The 20,488-nt window shown below is 44.8% G+C and overlaps 1 protein-coding gene across 1 annotated transcript in view; it reads left to right on the top strand.

Annotated features, from left to right (window-relative positions):
* Positions 1–7,818, top strand: part of CATSPERG (cation channel sperm associated auxiliary subunit gamma) — a 39,851-nt gene extending 32,033 nt beyond the window's left edge. The window contains exons 18-29 of the mRNA XM_045846942.1: positions 116–178; positions 289–487; positions 603–721; positions 858–938; positions 1,029–1,085; positions 4,998–5,154; positions 5,351–5,414; positions 5,531–5,626; positions 5,916–6,005; positions 7,067–7,159; positions 7,249–7,348; positions 7,433–7,818. Of these exons, the coding sequence (XP_045702898.1) occupies positions 116–178; positions 289–487; positions 603–721; positions 858–938; positions 1,029–1,085; positions 4,998–5,154; positions 5,351–5,414; positions 5,531–5,626; positions 5,916–6,005; positions 7,067–7,159; positions 7,249–7,348; positions 7,433–7,699 (1,386 nt within the window). The 3' untranslated portion in view covers positions 7,700–7,818. The remainder of the gene's footprint in view (positions 1–115; positions 179–288; positions 488–602; positions 722–857; positions 939–1,028; positions 1,086–4,997; positions 5,155–5,350; positions 5,415–5,530; positions 5,627–5,915; positions 6,006–7,066; positions 7,160–7,248; positions 7,349–7,432) is intronic.
* The last annotated feature ends 12,670 nt before the right edge of the window (positions 7,819–20,488 follow it).

The raw sequence follows: 20,488 nt of genomic DNA, 5'->3' as shown, positions 1-20,488 counted from the left end.
TTTTGCTTTGGGTTAGGGGCAGGGTCTGAGGCTGGGAAGGGGTCTGGGAATGTCGCTTTCCTGTGACGCTCTTCCCCACCCCACCTTGCCCTCACAATGCTGGTGGTCTCTGCAGCCTTACGCAGACCCGGTGCACGACTCCACCTGGCGCTGGTGGAAGAACAAGAAACAGGACCAGGTGCATGGGGAGGGTTTCGAGTTGGGGGAAGGGCGACCCCGGACACCCCTGCCCACCTCGCACCTTTCCTCTCTCTGGGTGCTGACTTTGTCCTGCTTCCCATGCCCCAGGACTACTACTACTACCTGGCGAGCAACTGGCAAAGTGCGGGTAATGTGCACATTGACATGACCAACTACGAAAAGATCTACGACCTCAAGGCGGAGTACCAGCTGCCGGAGCGCATCTTCCTGGATAAGGGCACCAGCTACCGCTTCTCCGTCTTCATGACTGCCCGGGGCCACTCCTTCAAGTCGAAGCCCGAGCCTGGTCTGTGGGCAGGGCCTGAGTAGAATCGGAGCAGCAATGACGGGGGCGGGGCGGGGGGCGGGGACCTGGGCACCATCCCAGGGTCTCGCCCTAATCCCGCCAGTGCTTCGGGCAGGCAACACCTTCCGGCTGCAGAGCCAGGTGGACCTAGGCGTGGTGCTGGCTGACCCCTACTGCACTGAGGTGGAGGTGAAGCAGAACATCCTTATTAATCGCAACTCAGTGCTTTTTTTGGTGAGACCAGGTGATGAGGAGGTATAGGGGCAGATTTACCTGGGCAGTGGACCTGTTGGAAGCTCATGGTTTCTTGACCCATCCCTGGATCTTTGGGTATGCCTGCTGACCCCTTCATTTTTGCTCCCACGCCCAGGTTACACTCAGGGACAAAAAGGTGTGCTTTGACCATGGCATTAGTGGACATGATCCCATGAAGACTTCCATGTTGGTCAAGGTGCAGTCCAAACCTGGAAGGGAGGGAAGCAGGGTGAGGGAAAAGACTGGGCCGGTGGAACACACCTGCATCACCTGCTCCTGCTCACAGGTTGTGGGATCATCTGGGCACTGTTTCCAGAACACGAACCAGGGGCCCCGCATGCAAGTATTGGACCTTGGGGTACTGGGCCCTGTGCTGGGAGGGAAGGGTTTGGGTGTAGTTTCTGTATGCTCCCCTGGCACCCCCACCCACTCACTCACTTCTTTCCTCCATTCCCGTTTTTGGAAAGGTCTGCCTTTACAGTGATATAGATTGCATCCAAACTTGTGTGTTTCTTCTGATACTTTTCTGCAGGGGGAAGTAAAGTATCTGTGACACAGGCTTCCTTTTCCAGCTGGCACAAAGGCACCATGTGGGTCAGCTTGGCACTTTTCCCACATCATTCTTCCTTTACCCACTCACATGGTCTTTGTTCACTCCTATGCGTCCCTGGTTCTTCACTTGCTCACACATGCAATATCTCCTTTGCACACAGGCAGACACTGAGGCTCAGAGAGGTGGCAGACCTCTCCTCAGAGTAACCCAGGGAGCTGATAAGTGGTACAGGAGGGACCTGGCCCAGAGGCCTTGTTCTCACCCATTTCTCTGCCCACTAATCAACAGACAGACCCAGGTGCTCCTCCATCTGGCTTAGTATGACCCAGGGCAGTAAAAATGGGGGTTATAACAGTCCCAATACCTTGGATTACATAAGGTAATCTGAGTCAAGTGCAGGGTAGAGTGACTCACCTCAGGTTCCATAAGGGGTTTTTGTTGTGCTTAGCATTATGCATTATTTTCCTCTTTATCATAACCCCAGAGGGTCAAAGTTAATACCCCCATTTTGATCTGGAAGATTCCTTCTGGAAATTTATAACACACTTACAGCAAAAGGTCAAAACTAACCTAAATGTTCATGCATAGGGGAGTGGTTAAATAAGCTATGGTGCATCCATGCAATGGAAAACTATGAGGGAGGGAGGGAAGGGAAGGGAGGGGAAGGGGAAGGGGAAGGGGAAGGGAAGGGAAAGGAAAGGAAAGGAAAGGAAAGGAAAGGAAGATGGATCTCCATATACTGATGTGGAATGGTCTCCAAAGTGTATTTTACTCTTAAAAAAAAAAAGCAGGGTACACATCAATGTAGGCAAAACATTAGCGTGAGAAAGATTCTCTGAGAACATATATTCATGTCTGCTTTTATTTACATGAAGAAACTTGGGGAAAATGGACAAAAAAGTACTCAGGGTTGTTCCCTACTCTGAGGATGAAGGAGAGGCAGGACAGCTGGAGGATAGGAGTAGGAGTGAAACTTCGCCCTGTGTGTGTGTGTGTGTGCACACAGGTGTGTTCTCCATATACCCGTATGTGACCATGTCATCCGTCTAAAAACTAAGTTTTTAAAAAAGTCAATGATAAAGCAAAAAACACAGGGAAACAGAGGTGCTGAAGATAGTCTGAGGTTTCCTTTCTTTGTATTCTCAGGCTTCAGCCTGCCAGCTTCTAGGTCCCCCTCTCTCCCCACCCCCAGATGACCAGGTCAGGAGGCATGTGTACTGGGAAGGCCTAGAGCCTCTCTGTAGCTCCCATCCTGGAAAAAATGGATATGGGAACCAATTGATAAGCAGTGGATTCTCAATACGTACCGTGTTTTTTGGACTATAAGACACATGATTTCTCCCAAATTTGGGAGGAAAAGGGGAGTGTATCTTATAGTCTGAATGTAGCTTTACATTTATATTGGTGAGATATTATGTTATTTATGTTATTAAATATTCTACCACATTTTTGCTTCAATTTTTTTTCCTGTTTTCCTCCTCTAAAACCTAGGTGTATCTTATGGTCTGAAAAATATGGTAAATATCTTGGATAAAGGAAGTAAGAAGTGAATTTATATGTAATAGGTGCTCAGTCAAATTGGTTAGGTGAATAAAGGCTTGGAGTGTCTCTTAACAGGCTAGCTCCAAAGATGGACCTCCAGGGCAGATGCGGCTGGGGTCAGGGGGTAGACCAGGAACAGGTTTCATTCCCTGTGTGAAAAGCTTATTAATTCAACCACTATTTATTGAGTGCCTGCTACACACCAGCCTTATTTTAAGGGCTGGAGTTACATCAGTGAACAAACCAAACAAGTTCTGTCCTTGTGAAGCTGATGTTCCAGTGGGTGGAGTGTATTCATTTCTAGGGCTGCCATAATCTCCACAGACTAAGAAGCTGACTCTCTACGAGTTATGGAGGCCAGAAGTCTAAAATCAGGGTTGGTCCCACTGCAGGTTCTCAGGATCCTTGAAATTTCTCGCCTTGTAGACGCATCACTTCAGTCTCTGCCTTCACCTTTACAAGGCCATCTCCCTGTGTCTGTGTCCAAATTTCCCTCATCTTATAAGGACACCAGTCATTTGATTAGGATCCAGCCTAATCCAGTATGACCTCATCTTAACTTGATTACATCTGTAAAGACCCTGTTCCAAATTAGGTCATGTTGGCAGGTACCAAGGGATTAGGACTTCAACATATCTTTATGTTAGGACTCCCAACATATCTTTGGGATACATAATTCAACCCACAACAGAGTTGGACAATAAGCAAGATAAATAAGATGTTGTGTGTTAAGAGGTGATGAGTGCTAGAGAGAAAAAGGCAGGCAAGGGGCATGGGGTATGTCAGCATTTGCCATTGGATGGCTCAGTGAAAGCCTGGCCAAGGAGGAAACATTTGAGCAGACTTGGGGGAGGAGGGTAAGTGAACTATGTGGTTATATACTAAAAAGTCATTCCAGTGAGAGGGAACAGAGGGTATTAAGGGCTGGAAGCAGGAGCATGTTTCATCTGTTAAGACTAAGGGAACATGGGTAATTGTGGCTGGATCAGGGGGAGCAGGGAGGAAAGTGGTGAAAATGAAGTGAACATGGTGATGGGGCAGATCACCTGAGGCCTAATGGGCAATGGTGAGCAAGATCATTCTAGGGGAGGGCTCTGAGCAGAGGACTGACAAGTGTTCACAGGGTCCCTCTAGTTGCAGGTGGGGGACATGTAGGCAATGTTTGGCGGGGGAGACCAGGGAGGATTACATTAGGTAGGCAACAAGGTTAGGTAGGCAAGAGTGAAGCAAAGGAGTTGAGGGGTGGAGGAAAGAATGGCTCTATTTTGAAGTCTAGAGACATAGGCTATCCAAGTGGACCGGATGTGGGGGTGAGAGAAAGAAGTTTCCAGGATGAGACCAAGGCTTTTAGCCTGAACATAGAAGGATGAGGTGCCATTGAGATGGGTTGTGGATATATAGACTTGGAAATGCCCATTATACTCCCAGTGAGTGAGTGGCTCGTAGGTGTAATCTTTGGGCAAGTCTAGCGTGAGAAGTGCTTAATCTATGGCTACCAACTCCTCTCCACAGTTGCCATCAAGCCCAGACTATGGTTTCCGGATGCCCATGTCCCTTTGACATTCTGAAGACAATGTCACGGATTCCTTGACCCCTGGCCCCTAATCTTCCATCCTGGCTGCACTTTCCTCATAAAACCCATGCTCCCCCAGATCAGTTGTTTGAAAATTCAGGCCCAGCTCCAGCCCTATAAAGTCTGACTAGGAGTTGGGTGCTCCATAGGTGTAGGTGTTACTCGTTTTTTATGTCTTTTTCTGCAGACAGCTGGAAACTACCTGGCCCAGTTTGAGTCCCAGCTCTACCACTTAACAGCGATCTGGCTTTGGATAGTAAATAAGTTGCTTGACCGCTCTGTGCCTCACTTTGCCATCTCTAAAGTGGAAATATTAATAGTCTCTACCATACAAGTCTGTTTGGACAGTCTAATGAATTTGAATATGTGGCGCTGAGAACACTAGTGCCTTGTACACAGTGAAAGCTACATAAGTAACTGCAGTTATTAAAGTATTGATTTAAGGAAAATAATGATTAGATTGCACCCTGATGAGGGTGAGCCTGGAAGGTAGCACCCTGATGAGGGTGAGCCTGAAAGGTATCTGTGGGAGGAGGGGTGTTCTCCCTTTCCTACTTCCCAGGTGAGGCTTTTCTCCTCCCACTCAGGGCAATCTGATGGTGCCATTGCTTATCGGCTGCCCACCTGGCAAGCGTCTGGCCTTTGACGTCACCTACACGCTGCAGTACAACCGCTTACAGAACAAACACTACTTTAACTGCCTTTACCCGGACTCTGAGATGCCCTGCTTCCTCTTCCGTGACAGTGCGTGTCCAGGCCCCTCCTCTGCGTTGTTCACTGTCCTCTGTCCTACCACTTTGCCCTCTCTGCCTGCTTACCTCCCCACCCACTCTCTGCTCTTCCCCTTGGTCCCCCCTCTCTCTTTTCTCCCCTTACCACCCTCCACTTCTCAGGCCAGGCTAATTTCTTCTCCTGGCCTCACCCTCTTCCCACCCCACAGTCTTCTACCCCTTCTTCTTGATCCAAGATATGGTGACAGGAGACTCTGGCAGTTTTCAGGGCAGGTAAAGGCATGGCCAAGCCAGTGGCTGATGGGAAGGGGTAGGAGGGCAGGAGGGGTAGATGTGACGCAGGACTCAGGACACTGAGGCTGGTCGCTGTGCACCTCTGCTCCTGGCAGCTATGTTCTGAAGGTGGTGGGCGGCGGGCCCACCCTGGACACCATCAAGGAATACAGCGAGGAAGAGATTTACCGCTTCAACAGCCCCCTGGACAAGTAATCCCTTTGCGACCCGGCTGTAATAGGGCCTTCCTTCCCCTGTAGACCCTTTCAGCTTCCCAGCCACAGATCTCCCACTCCTTGCAAGCCCCACCTACCTCAGTATCTCAGGCCCCACCCACAGCAAGGCTCCCAGGGTCCCACAAACTCTTGCCCTGTTCACCAAAGGCTCCAACCCAGACCCCCTTTGCTCACATGCTGGCCACCTTCTGCATCAGTCTGCAGCCGAGGCCCGCCCTCACTGAGGTTCTGGGTCCTCTACTGAGTTTACAGTGGTCTTCCACAGCACCGACAGCCTCATCTGGACTACCAAGAATGCAACAACTACCCAAGATTCAGCCTTCAACATTCTGTCCCACCAGAGCTTAGGCATTGAGTAAGTGCACATCCTGGCTGCCGGCCTCTTTATCACCCACCTGTCCACAATCTGTCTCTCGGGCCTGACCAATTTCTCCTGCTTCTGTGAACCCCCAAGCCATATGGACCACCTTTGTGTTCCTCAAATGGGACTGACCTGGACACAAGCTGGACACTCTTGTCTGTGGTGCCAGTCCCTCTTACTGTTTCTTCAGGCCTTATATCAGATGTCTCTTTATCTAGGAGGATTTTTCTGACTGTTCTAGTTGAGACAGTTGGCTCCTATCTTCCTGTGCTATCCTATCGAGCCTTGACCCCTCTGCCTGTTCTCTCATCTCAGCCTTGACCCCTCTGCCTGTGTCCCCATCCCAGCCCTGATCCCTTTGGGCTGTTTCTGCCCACTATGGGGTCTGTCTCCCTTATAGGTCCAGATTCTAAATAAACTTAACATAATATTTGTGGGATGAGACAATGAGCAAATTAATGAATTCATGGTAGGCATTACTAACATTTGAACAGAGGTCTTAATGATGAATAAAAACGATGGAGGTATAGGGGCTCAATTACTATTTTTGATTTATTGAAAAGAAGAAAATGATGCCATGAGCATCAGACAGAATGAGTGAATGAGCAAAGTAACCAACTTATACCTAGTCAGCATTCAACCTGTGTTTGTTGAATAAATGAAAAAAGAAAAGAGTAAATGAATAAAGATGTGACTTTGTACTAGTAGGTACTCAAGCTGTATTTGTGGGATAAAGGAAAGAAGGCAGCAAGGAGTAAGTGGGGAGTTGGCACGTAACAGGTATACAATCCATAATCTAAGTGAATGCATAATAAGAGGAATTGACAGACGGACATGAAAAGGCAGGAGGAAATGAAAGGGTAAACCAATGGCCTATCACTTGGTAGGCATTCAGACGTCTTCTTGGATGAAAGAATGAAGAAGTGAATCAGGGATGAAGGAATGAGATAGTGCCTAGTTGGTGCTCACCCAGTTTTGGGGGTGGGGGTAGAAATCAAGGGTTGTCACATGGTAGGCATGATGTGCTGCACAAGTACTTGAATGTGGGCCCCCAGGTGGCTGTGTCTGGAGAATTCCCCATGTCATGACACCGTTCCCCATAGCATCTTCGCCCCTGAATTCTTCTTCAAGGTGTTGGTGAGCAACAGGTAAGCCAAGCACGTGGCCCAGGTGGGGTCAGGGGCTCTCTATGGGGTGCCTGACTCTTTTCCAGTCATGGACCTCTTCCCCCCATCAGAGGTGTGGACAACAGCACATACTGTGACCACCAGCTCATCTTCCTGCTGCATATCCATGGGCTTCCACTCAGTGCCAAGCGGGCCTTCTTCATCCTTATGGTGAGTGGCTGCCTAGGAGCTGACCTATGGGGTGGACAGACTCCGCCAGGCTGCCCATCCACACCTGTGGTTTGGTGCTTGCAGTTTTCAGCCAGTGTGTTTCTCAGCGTGGTGACCTTCTACATCATCATCTGCCTCTTGCTGCCCCTTATGATGAAGTTCTGCAACTTCCTTCGCTGGAAGATCAACAACATCGTCACCTCAGAATCCTTCTACACTTACAGCTCCTCTTCCAGAGACTTCAGCATCACATCTGAGACCAAATCTAGTGTTGGCTCCAAGGATGGCTATAAGGTGGCAGAAGAGAATAAGGCTAGACCTGATGAAACCGTGAAGAAGCCACTGAACTGAGCCTCTTACCTGCCCCGCCCACCTTCATTCCTTATTTCCTGGGCCAACTCAGAAATGCAACCTGTTACCCATCCCAAGCCTTCCTTTCTGTTTTGCTTGAATTTTCATTTTCCTTCAGATCATACAGCCACTCACAGGTTATTAAAATACCAAAATCCTTCTGTGCCATCTGGTAAATAGCAGCTTCTCTGTGTGCCTGCCAACTCAGCCTCTCCCCAGGGTGCCCCAACCTCCCTACAGTTCAGCAAGGTCCTCCATGACCCAGGCCCATTGCTATGGCCTAAAGTCTGTTCTGGTTGTTCAGTGCTTAGATTTAGTACCAGTCATTAAATATTTTTGAATATCAACACCAATATGGTGTTGAGCTTAAGGAGGGGACTCTAGAGAGGTTAGGATCTTTATTTTAGTTGCAATTAGCAAAATCTTCAAATAGTCCAAATGGAAATGATAATATATGGGTTCTGTCAAGATAAGCTTCAGGCACAGTTTTTTTTAAAAGATTTTGCTTATTTTTAGAGAGAGGAGAAGGAAGGGAGAGAGGGAGAAAAATATCAATGTGTGGTTGCCTCATGCGCGCCCCCTACTGGGGACCTGGCCTGTAACCCAGACACATGCCCTGACTGGGAGTTGAACTGGTGACCCATTGGTTCTCAGGCTGGCACTCAGTCCACTGAGCTGCACCAGCCAAGGCAGCTCCAGGTACAGTTTGATCCAGAAGTCTTCAGTATCCACAGGATTCTCACTCCTTTTCTCTGTAGCTTTTCCTGCTCTGCCCAGCTCTGAGTGTGGTCTCTGACTTCAGGACAGCCTTCCTCACAGTCTGAAGCTACACATCCATGTGTCTCATTGTCCATAGGAAGAAAAGGCTGCAGTCCAACATTTCTAGGCTGCCAATCCTGTTAGTCACTCTGATTGGAAGGGGTTGGGTCATAAGCTTTTCACTTACACTGCCAGAGGGATTTGACCTTGAGCGGTTTGAGCCAATCAGAGCCCATCCTTGGGTCTAAGGGATTCAGTATTATCTTAATCTCATGTTCTTGTGTGTGTGTGTGTGTGTGTGTGTGTGTGTGTGTGTAAGGGCAGTTCTTATAAAGACAATGTGTTATCAAAAATAGGAAAGGGAAGCTGAAGGGCAAAAAGCAAATGTACCTTTGTACTCCACTCCCTGTCCAACCAGTGGGCTCAACTCCAGCCCCTCCGCAAAGGTCTCAAGTATAGTGACTCTAGAAGTCCTCTGACCACCCCTCTCCACTGCCCTGCTCTAGGAGTAGAGGTCCAGGGGACATACACTCTGAAGAGACAAAAAAGAAGATAGCCAGACCAGCTTGTCCATGGTGAGACAGCTCCAGAGCAGGCAAGGTCACTGAGGTCATGTTGTTGAGTTTGAGAATTATCAGAGGACACTCAGAGCTGAGAATCTGAAGGGTGTGGTCAGATATTGCAAAGATGCCCCTGGTTGCCCTGTGGAGAATGGCTCAGGACGGAACCAGGGAGGCAATAGACCAGGGACCTGGGCAGAAGAAGATGGTGCAGGACCAAAGCCTGTTTGTGAAAGGAGAGGAAAGGGCAGGTGGGAGAGATGCTCAGGAGGCCTTGGAACCATGGGGATGGTGGGCCATGTAAGGAATGGGAGCAAGGGAGAATTTAAGGAAAAGGCCCAGGACTCTGTCCTAGGTCCTGGAGGACAAAGAGGCTGTCCCTGAGATGGGAACCAGGGAGAAGGGGCAGGCTTGGAAGAGACATTGAGGCCAGCTTTGATGATGGTCAGTACAAGGGGTCTGAGGAACTTTTAGAGGCTATCCAGGAGGCTTCAGGAACCTCAGATCTGGGACTCAGGAGGGAAAATAGGGATGGTCAAGCAGTATGCAACAACAGTCAGCAGTATAGACTCATCTATCAAACAAAATTAGTTGCATAGATGCCATTTTGTAGCATGTGGTGAAATAATATCCTGTTTTGTTCCATCCTAGTTTGTTCAGGCTGCTATAACAGAATACCACAGAGTTGGTGGCTTACAACAACAGAAATTTATTTCTCATGGTTTTGGAAGCTGGGAAGTACAAGATCAAGGTGCTAGCAGATTTTGTATCTAGTGATAACCTGCTTCCCAGTTCACAGATGGCTGTCATATTGCTGTATTCTCACATGGTAGAAGAGGTAAGGAAGGTCTTTGGGGGTCTCTTTCGTAAGGGCATTAATCTCTTATGAAGGCTCCACCCTCATGATCTAATCACTTCCCAAAAGTGTGATACCATTATGTTGGGGGTTAGGTTTAAACATAAATTTGGGGAGAACACAAATATTCAATCCATATCCAATTTATTTTCTTTTTTTTTTAGTTTATTTATTTATTTTAGACAGAGGAGAAGGGAGGGAGAAAGAAGGAGAGAAACATCAATGTGTGATTGCCTCTCACATGCCCCCTACTGGGGACCTGACCTGGCCAGCAACCCAGGCATGTGCCCCTGACTGGGAATCAAACCAGCAACCCTTTGGTTCACAGGCTGGCGCTCAATCCATTGAGCCACCCTGGCCAGGGCTATTTTCTTGAATTATTGAATAATCTTCATGATTTTCTATTAGAAGAATTGTATAATTATCCCCATTTCATAGATGATGAAACAGAGACTCAAGTGTGCAACATGTATGATGATATAAAAAGGACTTCGGGCCCAGATGGAGGTCTAGGTAGATACACTTTGCTTCCTCACTCAACCAAAAGGACAGCAACATGGGTAGCCCCACTCTGGCAAATACCTAAGGCTCTGCCCCTTACAACATAACAGATGTACCAAGACTATATATATATATATATGACTCCCATCCAAGATTGCTCTATCCAGCAAAGCTATCATTTAGAATGGAAGGGCAGATAAAGTGCCTCCCAAATGAGGTCAAGTTAAAGGAGTTCGTCATCACCAAGCCCTCATTATATGAAATGTTAAAGGGACTTATCTAAGAAAAAGAAGAAGATCAAAACTATGAACAGTAAAATGACAACAAACTCACAACTATCAACAATGGAACCTAAACTAACTAACTAACTAACCAAACAACTAGAACAGGAACAGAATCACAGAAATGGAGATCACATGGAGGGTTATCAGCGGGGAGGGGTAGGAGCAGGTGGAAGGGGAGGAAATAGAATGGGAGAAAAGGTACAGGGAATGAGAAGCATACATGGGCCCTGGCTGATGTGACTCAGTGAATTGAGTGCCGGCCTGGAGAACCAAGGGTTCTCCCGTTGGATTTCCTGTCAGGGCACATGCCTGGGTTGCAGGCCAGGTCCAGTAGAGGGCACGTGAGAGGCAACCATATATTGATGTTTCTCTCCCTCTCTTTCTCCTTCCCTTCCCCTCTCTAAAAATAAATAAGTAAAATCTCTTTTAAAAAACATAAATCATAGGTACATAATAGGGGAAGGTTAAGAATAGTATAGGAAATGGAGAAGCCAAAGAACTTATATATATGACCCATGGACACATAAACTGGAGGGGGTTGGGGAATCCTGGTGGGGGGGGGGGTGCAAGGCAGAGGAGAATAAAGAGGAGAAAAAATGGGACAACTATAATAGCATAATTGATAAAATATAATTAAAAAGTGATTATATTAAAAGGTACCTGAAAAACCTTTTTCTAAAATTCAACATTCATTCCTTATATAAATTCTAAGTCAAATAAAAACATAAGAGAACTGTTTGATCATGCTTATCAAATTATATGATTACAAAAGAAAGATCACATATGGCATATGGTAGATAAATGCCAAAACTATTTTTATTAAAATTGGGAACAAAACAGGAATAACTCACCACTGTTTCAAATATTGTGTTTGGAGGTTTTAGCTAGTGCAATAAGACAAGAAAAAGAATATGTTCACATTGGAAAAGAAAAAGTAAAAATTATATGCAGAAGAAAAGTTGTATATCTAGAACATTCAAGTGACTCCTGTAAGAAAGAAACCTAAATGAATTAAGGCAATTTGAAACATTTCTGTATATTAGGGCAACTATACAAAACCAATAGCTTCTCTCTCTCTTTTTTAAAAGATTTTATTTAGTATTTTTAGAGAGAAGGGAAGGTAAGGAGGAAGAGATGGAGAGAAACATCAATGTGTATTTGCCTCTTGCACACTCCCTACTGGGGACCTGGCCCTCAACCCAAGCATGTGTCCTAACTAGGAATCGAACTGGTGACACTTTGGTTCAAAGGCTGCCACTCAGTCCAATGAGCCACACCAGCCAGGTCCAAAACCAATAGTTTCTCTTGGTGCTAGAACAAAAATTTCAAAATAAAAAACTAAAATTTGTCTGGGGTGTGGAGGTTGGGGGGTAGAGGGATTGAGAAAAAAGTAAAAGGACTCATGGATATGGACAACAATGTGGTGATTGCTGGGGGGAGGGGAGTGTAAGGGGACTACATAGTAATGGAATAAATGAAATAAAGATTAAATAAAAAAAATAAAAACTGGATAAGAATAGGACTTAAGTGAAGAAAAGTATACAATACTGCTGAGAGATGGTAAAGTTTAACATAAAGAAGTGATTGAGAAGACACATGTCTCTAGATTGGGAGCTACATGTACACTGAATGAATGTTTCTAAAAAGAATGAGTATGTATGAGTCTTTTCTCACTAAAGAGGGAAATTTTGGACTCAGTTTTGGCTAGAAGCCATTTCTATACAGTATCAAAGAGTAATCAGTTCTAAGTGACAGGAAAACCTAAAAAACCTGATAATAGTGCACAGAGCTGGCAATGCCCATGTGTGCAAGGTCATTTGGCTAAGATGTCCCACAAAAATAGAGAAATTCTGTACACTGGCACCAGGGTTTTATCAATTCACTTCATGAACCAGATGAAAAGATCATAATTCTGCCTCAGTCCAGTTATGTTGTAAATATTACCGTATCCAATTGTGGCCAAGATGGAGCAACATGGATTAGATTTACCCTGATACCTGAAACAATAAAAACAGACAAAATACATGAACAATGGTTTTCAAGACACTCAACATCATGCAATAGAGACATGATCCTTGGAGATGGGAAACCAATAAGGTGAGTTCTGTAGTTGTCCTAGCTTACCATTCTGAGAGAGTGTTCAGGTCAAGGTACAGGGAAGAGGAACTGAGGTGGAACCTGGAATATGCTGAACTAAGGAGATGGAAGTCTGGGATGAGGTAACTAGAGTCATAAGACAGAGTACTGAAGAGAAGAGAACTGCATTGAGAGAGAATCCCAGAGATTTGCAGAGCAGGCATCAGGGATTGGCACATGTATGTGAGGAAACTACATGCAGCTGGGAAAAAAAAGATTAAAACATATTAGAGAAAGGGAACAGTGACAGGCACTCACTCAAGGCTGGAATAGTACCTATTTTTGCCAGCTAGGTTGTTAAACCTCATAATTCGTGGAGCACTGGGTAGCATACTCAGGAAGTTCTTGCCAGTAGGAAGAAATAATTAGCTCTAGATTCAATATTACTCTAGACCTGCCTAACATATAAATAAGATCTGAAGCATCAGCCTATTTGCACCTCAAACAAATATCAAAAATATTTATAGAAAACCCTGGATAGTGTAGCTCAGTGGATTGAGCGTGGGCTGTGAACCAAAGTGTTGCCAGTTCAATTCCTAGTCAGGGCACATGCCTGGGTTGTGGGCCAGGTCCCCAGTGGGGGCCACGTGAGAGGCAATCACACATTGATGTTTCTCTCTCTCTTTCTCCCTCCCTTTCCCCCTCCCTTTCCCCCTCCCTAAAAATAAATAAATAAAATATTAAAAATACAAAAATATATATTTATAGAAATAATCCCTGGCTGGTGTAGCTCAGTGGATTGAGCAAGGGCCTGTGAATCAAACAGTCACCGGTTTGATTCCCAGTCAGAGCATATGCCTGGGTTACAGGCCAGGTCCCCAGTGGCGGGTACGTGAGAGGCAAACACATATTGATGTTTCTATCTCTCTCTCCTTTCCTTCTCCTCTCTCTAAAAATAAATAAAATATTTTAAGAAAAAGAAAGAAAGAAACCATGTTAAAAAATATTTATAGAAATACAAAAATATCCAGCACCCAACAATGTAAAAGTCAATGGCATCCAATAAAACATTACAAAGCATGGAATGAGGCAGACAAACCACCATAGTAAGGAGAATAATCAATTGAAATTTACCCAGAATTTAGCAGAGATATTAGAATTAGCAGAGAAGAACATTAACAAGATGGAAAAAGGGGATAAATAGCAGCAGCAACCTGTAAGAAGGGAATGCAGGCTTCGTTTATCAGCTCACTAGTATTATCAAGGATCTGATGTCTCTGCATCACAGGCAGGAAGAATCATAAAGGGCTAAAGGGGCCCGATAGACCAGTATGTTCACTTAAAAGTTTTCCCCAGAAGTGTCACTCAGTGACTTCTTATAGATTATTGGTCAGCACTGGTCACATGACTATCTTATGTAGAAACAGAAAGGCTAATAGTTTAGCTTTACAGCTTTGATAGTAGTGGAATGCAAGGACAAGAGGAAAGGTCTTCAGGAAGGTAATCTACACTGTTTTGTTGGGAACCGCCCTGCCTGATTTCAGAAGCTGTAACCCCCCCATGGCTAAGGCTGAGTAAAAAGGCCTTGAGACCATAAGCCACTAAGGAGACAAAGCTTATCTTCCTGGTGAGGGCACCTTTACTTCACCCTGCTTGGCCCCAGGCTGATGATACGTTATCCAATGATGGGTAAGATTCCTCAAGGGAGGGATGACCTAAGACAGGCATGGTTGCAATAGGGCCATCAGGAAAGGACTTGGGAGGCTATGGAGAAAGCTGGTGATGGACTCACCCCTCAGCTTTGACATAGCCTGAGTCCTCATTCTGTCTGTAAGAAGTCTCCTAATCTCTTGGCTGCCTTACTTCCCTGGGCTGATTTAAGCCTGAAACAATGCCAGAGGGTGGTGCAGCCCTGGACAGGAACAGGCGGTTCCCCGAGAAAGGATGCATAAAATCCTATGAAAACTGCTTTGCTAAGAATGCCCTCAATTTTCTGATAAGGGTACAAGCATAAAATGAGTTTGTTTCCCAAAGTTTTATGGCCTTTTAGCTAACTGACCCTGACTTAGAATAAACCCTCATATTTCTTTGAATTTTATCTATTGTTTGATTATTGCTGTATGACAATGATTGATGTACCTGTATTTCGGTGCAAACTGAACCAAATAAAAGCCTAATGAGGAACAGGCTCAAGGCCCTTCTCCTTTGAGAGATTGGCCACCTTTCCTTCCCAAGCAGATTATGTCTTGGTAGATTTATTCTTATCCCTGGCGGAAGTGGGGAGGGGGGCTGTATTGGCAGAGCCCCCCTCCCTCCCCACACTGTTTCTCACGATAGGGGAAAAAACTGTTTAAAATATGACTAGGAAGTCAAGGAGAAAAAAATGACTGACAATAGCCAAGAAAATTGTTTAGAAGGATTTGCACCACAGGTATTAAAACTTAATCATTAAGCTGCTGTAATCAAGAATATAATGTTGATATATATATATATATATATTCAACAGAATAGAATTGAGTTCAGAAACAAACCAATACATCTATAGTAAATTGATTTTCAACAACAGTGCTAAGGCCATTTTTTAAAATATGTTTTATTGAGTATGCTATTACAGTATCCCATTTTCCCCACCTTTATTCCCCTCCACCCTGCATACCCCCTCCCACCACATTCCCCACCTTTAGTTCATGTCGATGGGTCATACATATAAGTTCTTTGACTTCTACATTTCCTATACTATTCTTAACCTCCCCCTGTCTATTTTTTACCTACCATCTATGCTACTTATTCTCTGTACCTTTTCCCCCTTTCTCCCCCTCCCACTCTCCTGTTGATAACCCTCCATGTGATCTCCATTTCTGTGGTTCTGTTCCTGTTCTCGTTGTTTGCTTAGTTTGTTTTTGTTTCAGGTGTGGTTGTTAATAATTGTGAGTTTGTTGCCATTTTACTGTTCATATTTTTTATCTTATTTTTCTTAGATAAATCCCTTTAACATTTCATATAATAAGGGCTTGGTGATGATGAACTCCTTCAACTAGACCTTATCTGAGAAGCACTTCATCTGTCCTTTCATTCTAAATGAAAGCTTTGCTGGATAGAGCAATTTTGGATGTAGGTCCTTGCCTTTCATGACTTTGAATACTTCTTTTCAGCCCCTTCTTGCCTGTAAAGTCTCTTTTGAGAAATCAGCTGATAGTCTTTTGGGCATTCCTTTGTAGGTAACTGTCTCCTTTTTTCTTGCTGCTTTTCAGATTCTTTCCTTATTTTTAATCTTGGTAATGTAATTATGATGTACCTTGGTGTATTCCTCCTTGGGTCCAACTTCTTTGGGATTCTCTGAGCTTCCTGGACTTCCTGGAAGTCTATTTCCTTTGCCAGATTGGGAAAGTTCTCCTTCATTATTTGTTCAAATAAGTTTTTAATTTCTTGCTCTTCCTCTTCTCCTGGTACCCCTCTGATTCGGATTTTGGAACACTTAAAGATGTCCTGGAGGTTCCTAAGACTGTCCTCATTTTTTTTTAATTCTTGTTTCTTCATTCTTTTCTGGTTGAATTTTTCTTTCTTCCTTCTGCTCCAAACCATTGATTTCAGTCCCAGTTTCCTTCCCATCACTATTGGTTCCCAGTACATTTTCCTTTATTTCACTTAGCATTGCCTTCATTTTTTCATCTAATTTGCAACCAAATTCAACCAATTCTGTGAGCATCCTGATTACCAGTGTTTTGAACTGTGCATCTGATAGGTTGGCTATCTCTTCATCACTTGGTTGTACTTTTTCTGGAGCTTTGATCTGTTCTTTTATTTGGGCCTTTTTTTTCCCCTCGCCACACCTTCTATGTATAAGGGGCAGAGCCTTAGGTGTTCACCGGGGCAGGGCAACTCATGTCGCTGCTTTGTGATGCTATATGTGAGGAAGGGGTCCAAAAGGGAACAATGGCACTTGCTCTGCTCTCTGCTGGATTTCAGTCACTTCTTCCACTACCCACAGGCAAAGTGGGCCCTTCTGGTGCTGATTCCTGGGTAGGTTGGCTTGTGTACATTCTAGCACCCTATGGGTCTCTCCAATGAATTCTGTGAGGGTAGGCGTTTCTCCCACTGCAATACCTCAACCCCACAGATATTTCCAATCAGTGGTTTGAGGCTTTATTTTCCCATGCTCAGACCCTGGGTTGCAACGTCTGTCTTGCTCCCCAGGTGTTCTTCCCAGTTTATCAGCACATGAATGGGGGACCTCTCACTCCACCAGCTGCTGCCTCACCAGTCTGCCAGTGGCTGCCTTGCCAGCCAGCTGCAGCCTTGCCCACCCCACCCCACAATCTGCCTCCTTGCTGGGTCTGCTAGCCATCGCCTTGCCCACCCTCGTCCTCCACTGCTGCTTTGCTGCTTGTCCTCTCCACCAGGCTGCCTGTCTCCACCCCTCCTACTGGTCTGGATGGATGTTTCTTCTTTAACTCCTTGGTTGTCAGGCTTCCATACAGTTCAATTTTCTTTCAGTTCTGGTTGGTTTTTTGTTTTTAAATTGTTATTGTCCTTATTTTGGTTGTACAAGGAGGCACAGTGTGTCTACCTACACCTCCATCTTGGCCAGAAGTCCAGTGCTAAGGCCATTTAATGGGGAAAGAATAGTCTTTTTAATAAATTGTGCTGGGACAATTGTATATCCACATGCAAAAGAGTGAAGTTGGAAGGATGTCACACAAAAGGGCAAATTAGGAAACTCTAGAGTTCTGCTCAGTGATTGATTCAGTCCACAGAATCAACCACTGAACTAAAAAGAGTGACTGGAATCTATTATGTTGAAATTATGGGACCAGAGCAGACATTCATAACAACCTTGGGAGCGCTTGATGAAGAGAAAGGCTGCTGGTCTTTCATAAGTGAGTGGTATGCATGAACCAACTCCCATCCTCCATTCATCAACTTTGCCACAGCAGTGGAGGTCACAGCCCACAGTCTCAAAGTGGCTGGCTGAAGCTATGGCTGACAGTGGGGACATTGTACTCCAAAAATTTGAGGCAATGTGTTTTGATTAGTGTAGAGGTGCCCTGAGGGATGAACACAGACACTTGTCTTGGATTTGGCCCTCTCAGGAACAGCATCATTGGAAATATTTAAGAGACAGGACCTCCCTCTTTCCCATTTGAAGCTGGATATATAGAAATAGGAGAACATAAACTTCAGTGACTATACATAACAGGGAATACACACTTACCAAAAGCAGTTTGGAAAACTCACAATCTGATGGCTCCAGCCATCAACAAACAAAAGTCAGCAATCTCTGAGAAGTGAGGAATCAGGCTCTCAGAGTTATTCATTATAATACTCAGGATGTCCAATTAACAACAAAAAATACAAAATATACAAAGAAATCGAAAAGTATGACCTATTCCATGAGAAAAAGAATTTAATAGATGCCATTCCTGAGGAAGCTCAGACATTGAAATTACTAATCAAAGATGTTAAATAAACTGTATTACATGTGCTCAATAAGCTAAAGGAAACCATGAGCAAAGAACTCAAGAAAATCAAGGAAATGATATATAAACACAATGAGAAAACCAATAAAGAGATAGAAACTATATGAAGGAACCAAACAAATTCTACAGCTGAAAAATACAATAATTGAAATGAAAAATTGCCTGGAAGGATTCAACAGAAGTTTACATTAGGTAAAGAAAAATTATTTGGCCTGGGGAGCAGAAAGAAAAAAAGAACCAAGAAAAATGAGCTTGAGGGATCTGTAAGACACCATGAAGCATATAAACATAGGCATCATAGGACTCCCAGAAGGAAATGAGAGAAAGAAAGTGGCAGGAGAAATATTTAAAGAAATAATGGCTCAAAACTTCTCAAATATAATGAAAGGCATAAATCTGCATATTCAAGAGATTCAATCCACTCCAAGAAGGATAAATTCAAAGAGATCATGCTGAAACATGTTATAGTCAAACTATCAAACCCCAAAGACAAAGAAAGGATTTTGAAAGTAACAGTAAAGAAGTGACTCATGCCTTGGCCAGATTGCTCAATTGGTTGGAGCATCTTCTGTGCACCAAAAAGTTGTGGGTTTGATTCCCTATCAGGGCACATACCTAGGTTGCAGGTTCAGTCCCTGATCAAGGCACATATGGGAGGCAACCAATCAATGTTTCTCTCTCATATAGATGTTGATGTTTGTCTCTGTCTCTCTCTCAAATCAATGAACATATCCTCAAGTGAGGAAAGAAAAAGAAGTGACTCATTACATATAAGGGATCATCAATGGAATTAACCACTGATTTGACACCAGAAACCATTGACACCAGAAGGTAGTGGGATAAAATATTTAAAGCCATGAAAGAAAACAAAAATAATAGAGTAGGTAATGTTTTGCTTGCCTCTTTCATTATCACATCAAAATTACAACTAAACTACAGAACCCCCTGAAATCTAGCTGAACAGAACTTTTTTTTGCCATTTAAAAAAATTTTAATTGTCATTCAAGTACAGTTTTCTGCCTTTTACTCCCATCCTAGCCCACCCCCTAGCCCTCCCCACCTCCCTCCTGTTTCCACTCCCCTGAACAACACTTCTACAACTAAGGATATACAGAAGAAACAACTTTGAACTGGTAGGAGGGGCAAAGATGTGGAATGGGCTAGTTTCACCCTCATGTTAAAAATCTGGAGGAATATCTGGCTAAAGAGGTCCCCCATAAGGAGTGAGGGATCCCAGCCCTACATCAAGTTCCCAAGGCCCAGGGTTACAGCGACAGGAAGAGAAGTCTGTGATAAATAGAGGGGATAGCAGGTAAGTGAGAACCTCTAAAGTCCCAGGAATTTCTCTTAAAGGACCCATTCATGGACTGAATTACTGATGGACTCACTCACTCTGAGCTCCAGCACTGGAGCAGCAGCTCAAAAAAATGTAAGGGATATATGAGGAAGAACTGAATTTTCTGCAGGGCAAGGACTGAAGGGGAAGCTTTCTCTCAAACAGAAGTACTGGCAGGTCATTGTTCCTTTTATAAGACCTTCCCCTGCAGGTGCAGGCAGGCACCAGCAGACTCTGTTTCTGAATTTCCATCAACCCAGCTAACTCTGTTCACCAAGCCCTGGTGATTCCCTGAGACCCCCCACTCCCCAACTTACAGGTCCACTCAAGCCATTTCCAGTGGCTTTTCCATACAAATGGCCTGTCTTGGTTTATGCTGCAAAGCTTTCTAAAAATCTCTCAAGGTTCACAAACCCCAAACAAGCAGCATCTGGTCTCAGTGAGTCCTGTATGTCTTGCTAAATACCCCCAAGACTGGAACTAGTGGCAGACCACCTTGCTTCACAGAACAGCCTGTCCCAGCTGCCTCTAAGTCAAGCACTAACAGCATCAACCTGCAGATCATGGTATAGGTCATACTAGGTGAGTCCAGGCAGAGCAGAGGCAGCTGCTGACCTTGGCTTCCACCAGATCTCCTCCTGACAGGTCCCAGAACCAACAGACCTGGTGCACAGCTTAGGACCACACCAGAGTACCACCCAACCACTTCCACAAATGACACATCTGAAATGCAGACTTGGCAGGCATCAGAGCCCCACTAAAGCCCCTGCACAATAGCTGTTCCACTATAGTCATGGCCAGTCCTCACAGCCAGTCAGCCTGAGAGTCAATCCCTCCCAGTGACAACCAACAGCAATCAAGGCTTAACTACAGCAGGAGCGCACACACAACCCACACAAGGAACACACCTGAAGTACACAGTTCAGGTGATGAGGGATAC

The sequence above is a fragment of the Phyllostomus hastatus genome, unplaced genomic scaffold (assembly GCF_019186645.2).
Source record: "Phyllostomus hastatus isolate PE091 unplaced genomic scaffold, TTU_PhHast_1.1 phas_contig_5, whole genome shotgun sequence".
Classification (NCBI taxonomy): Eukaryota; Metazoa; Chordata; class Mammalia; order Chiroptera; family Phyllostomidae; genus Phyllostomus; species Phyllostomus hastatus.
This window is presented reverse-complemented; position numbering and strand designations above follow the sequence as displayed.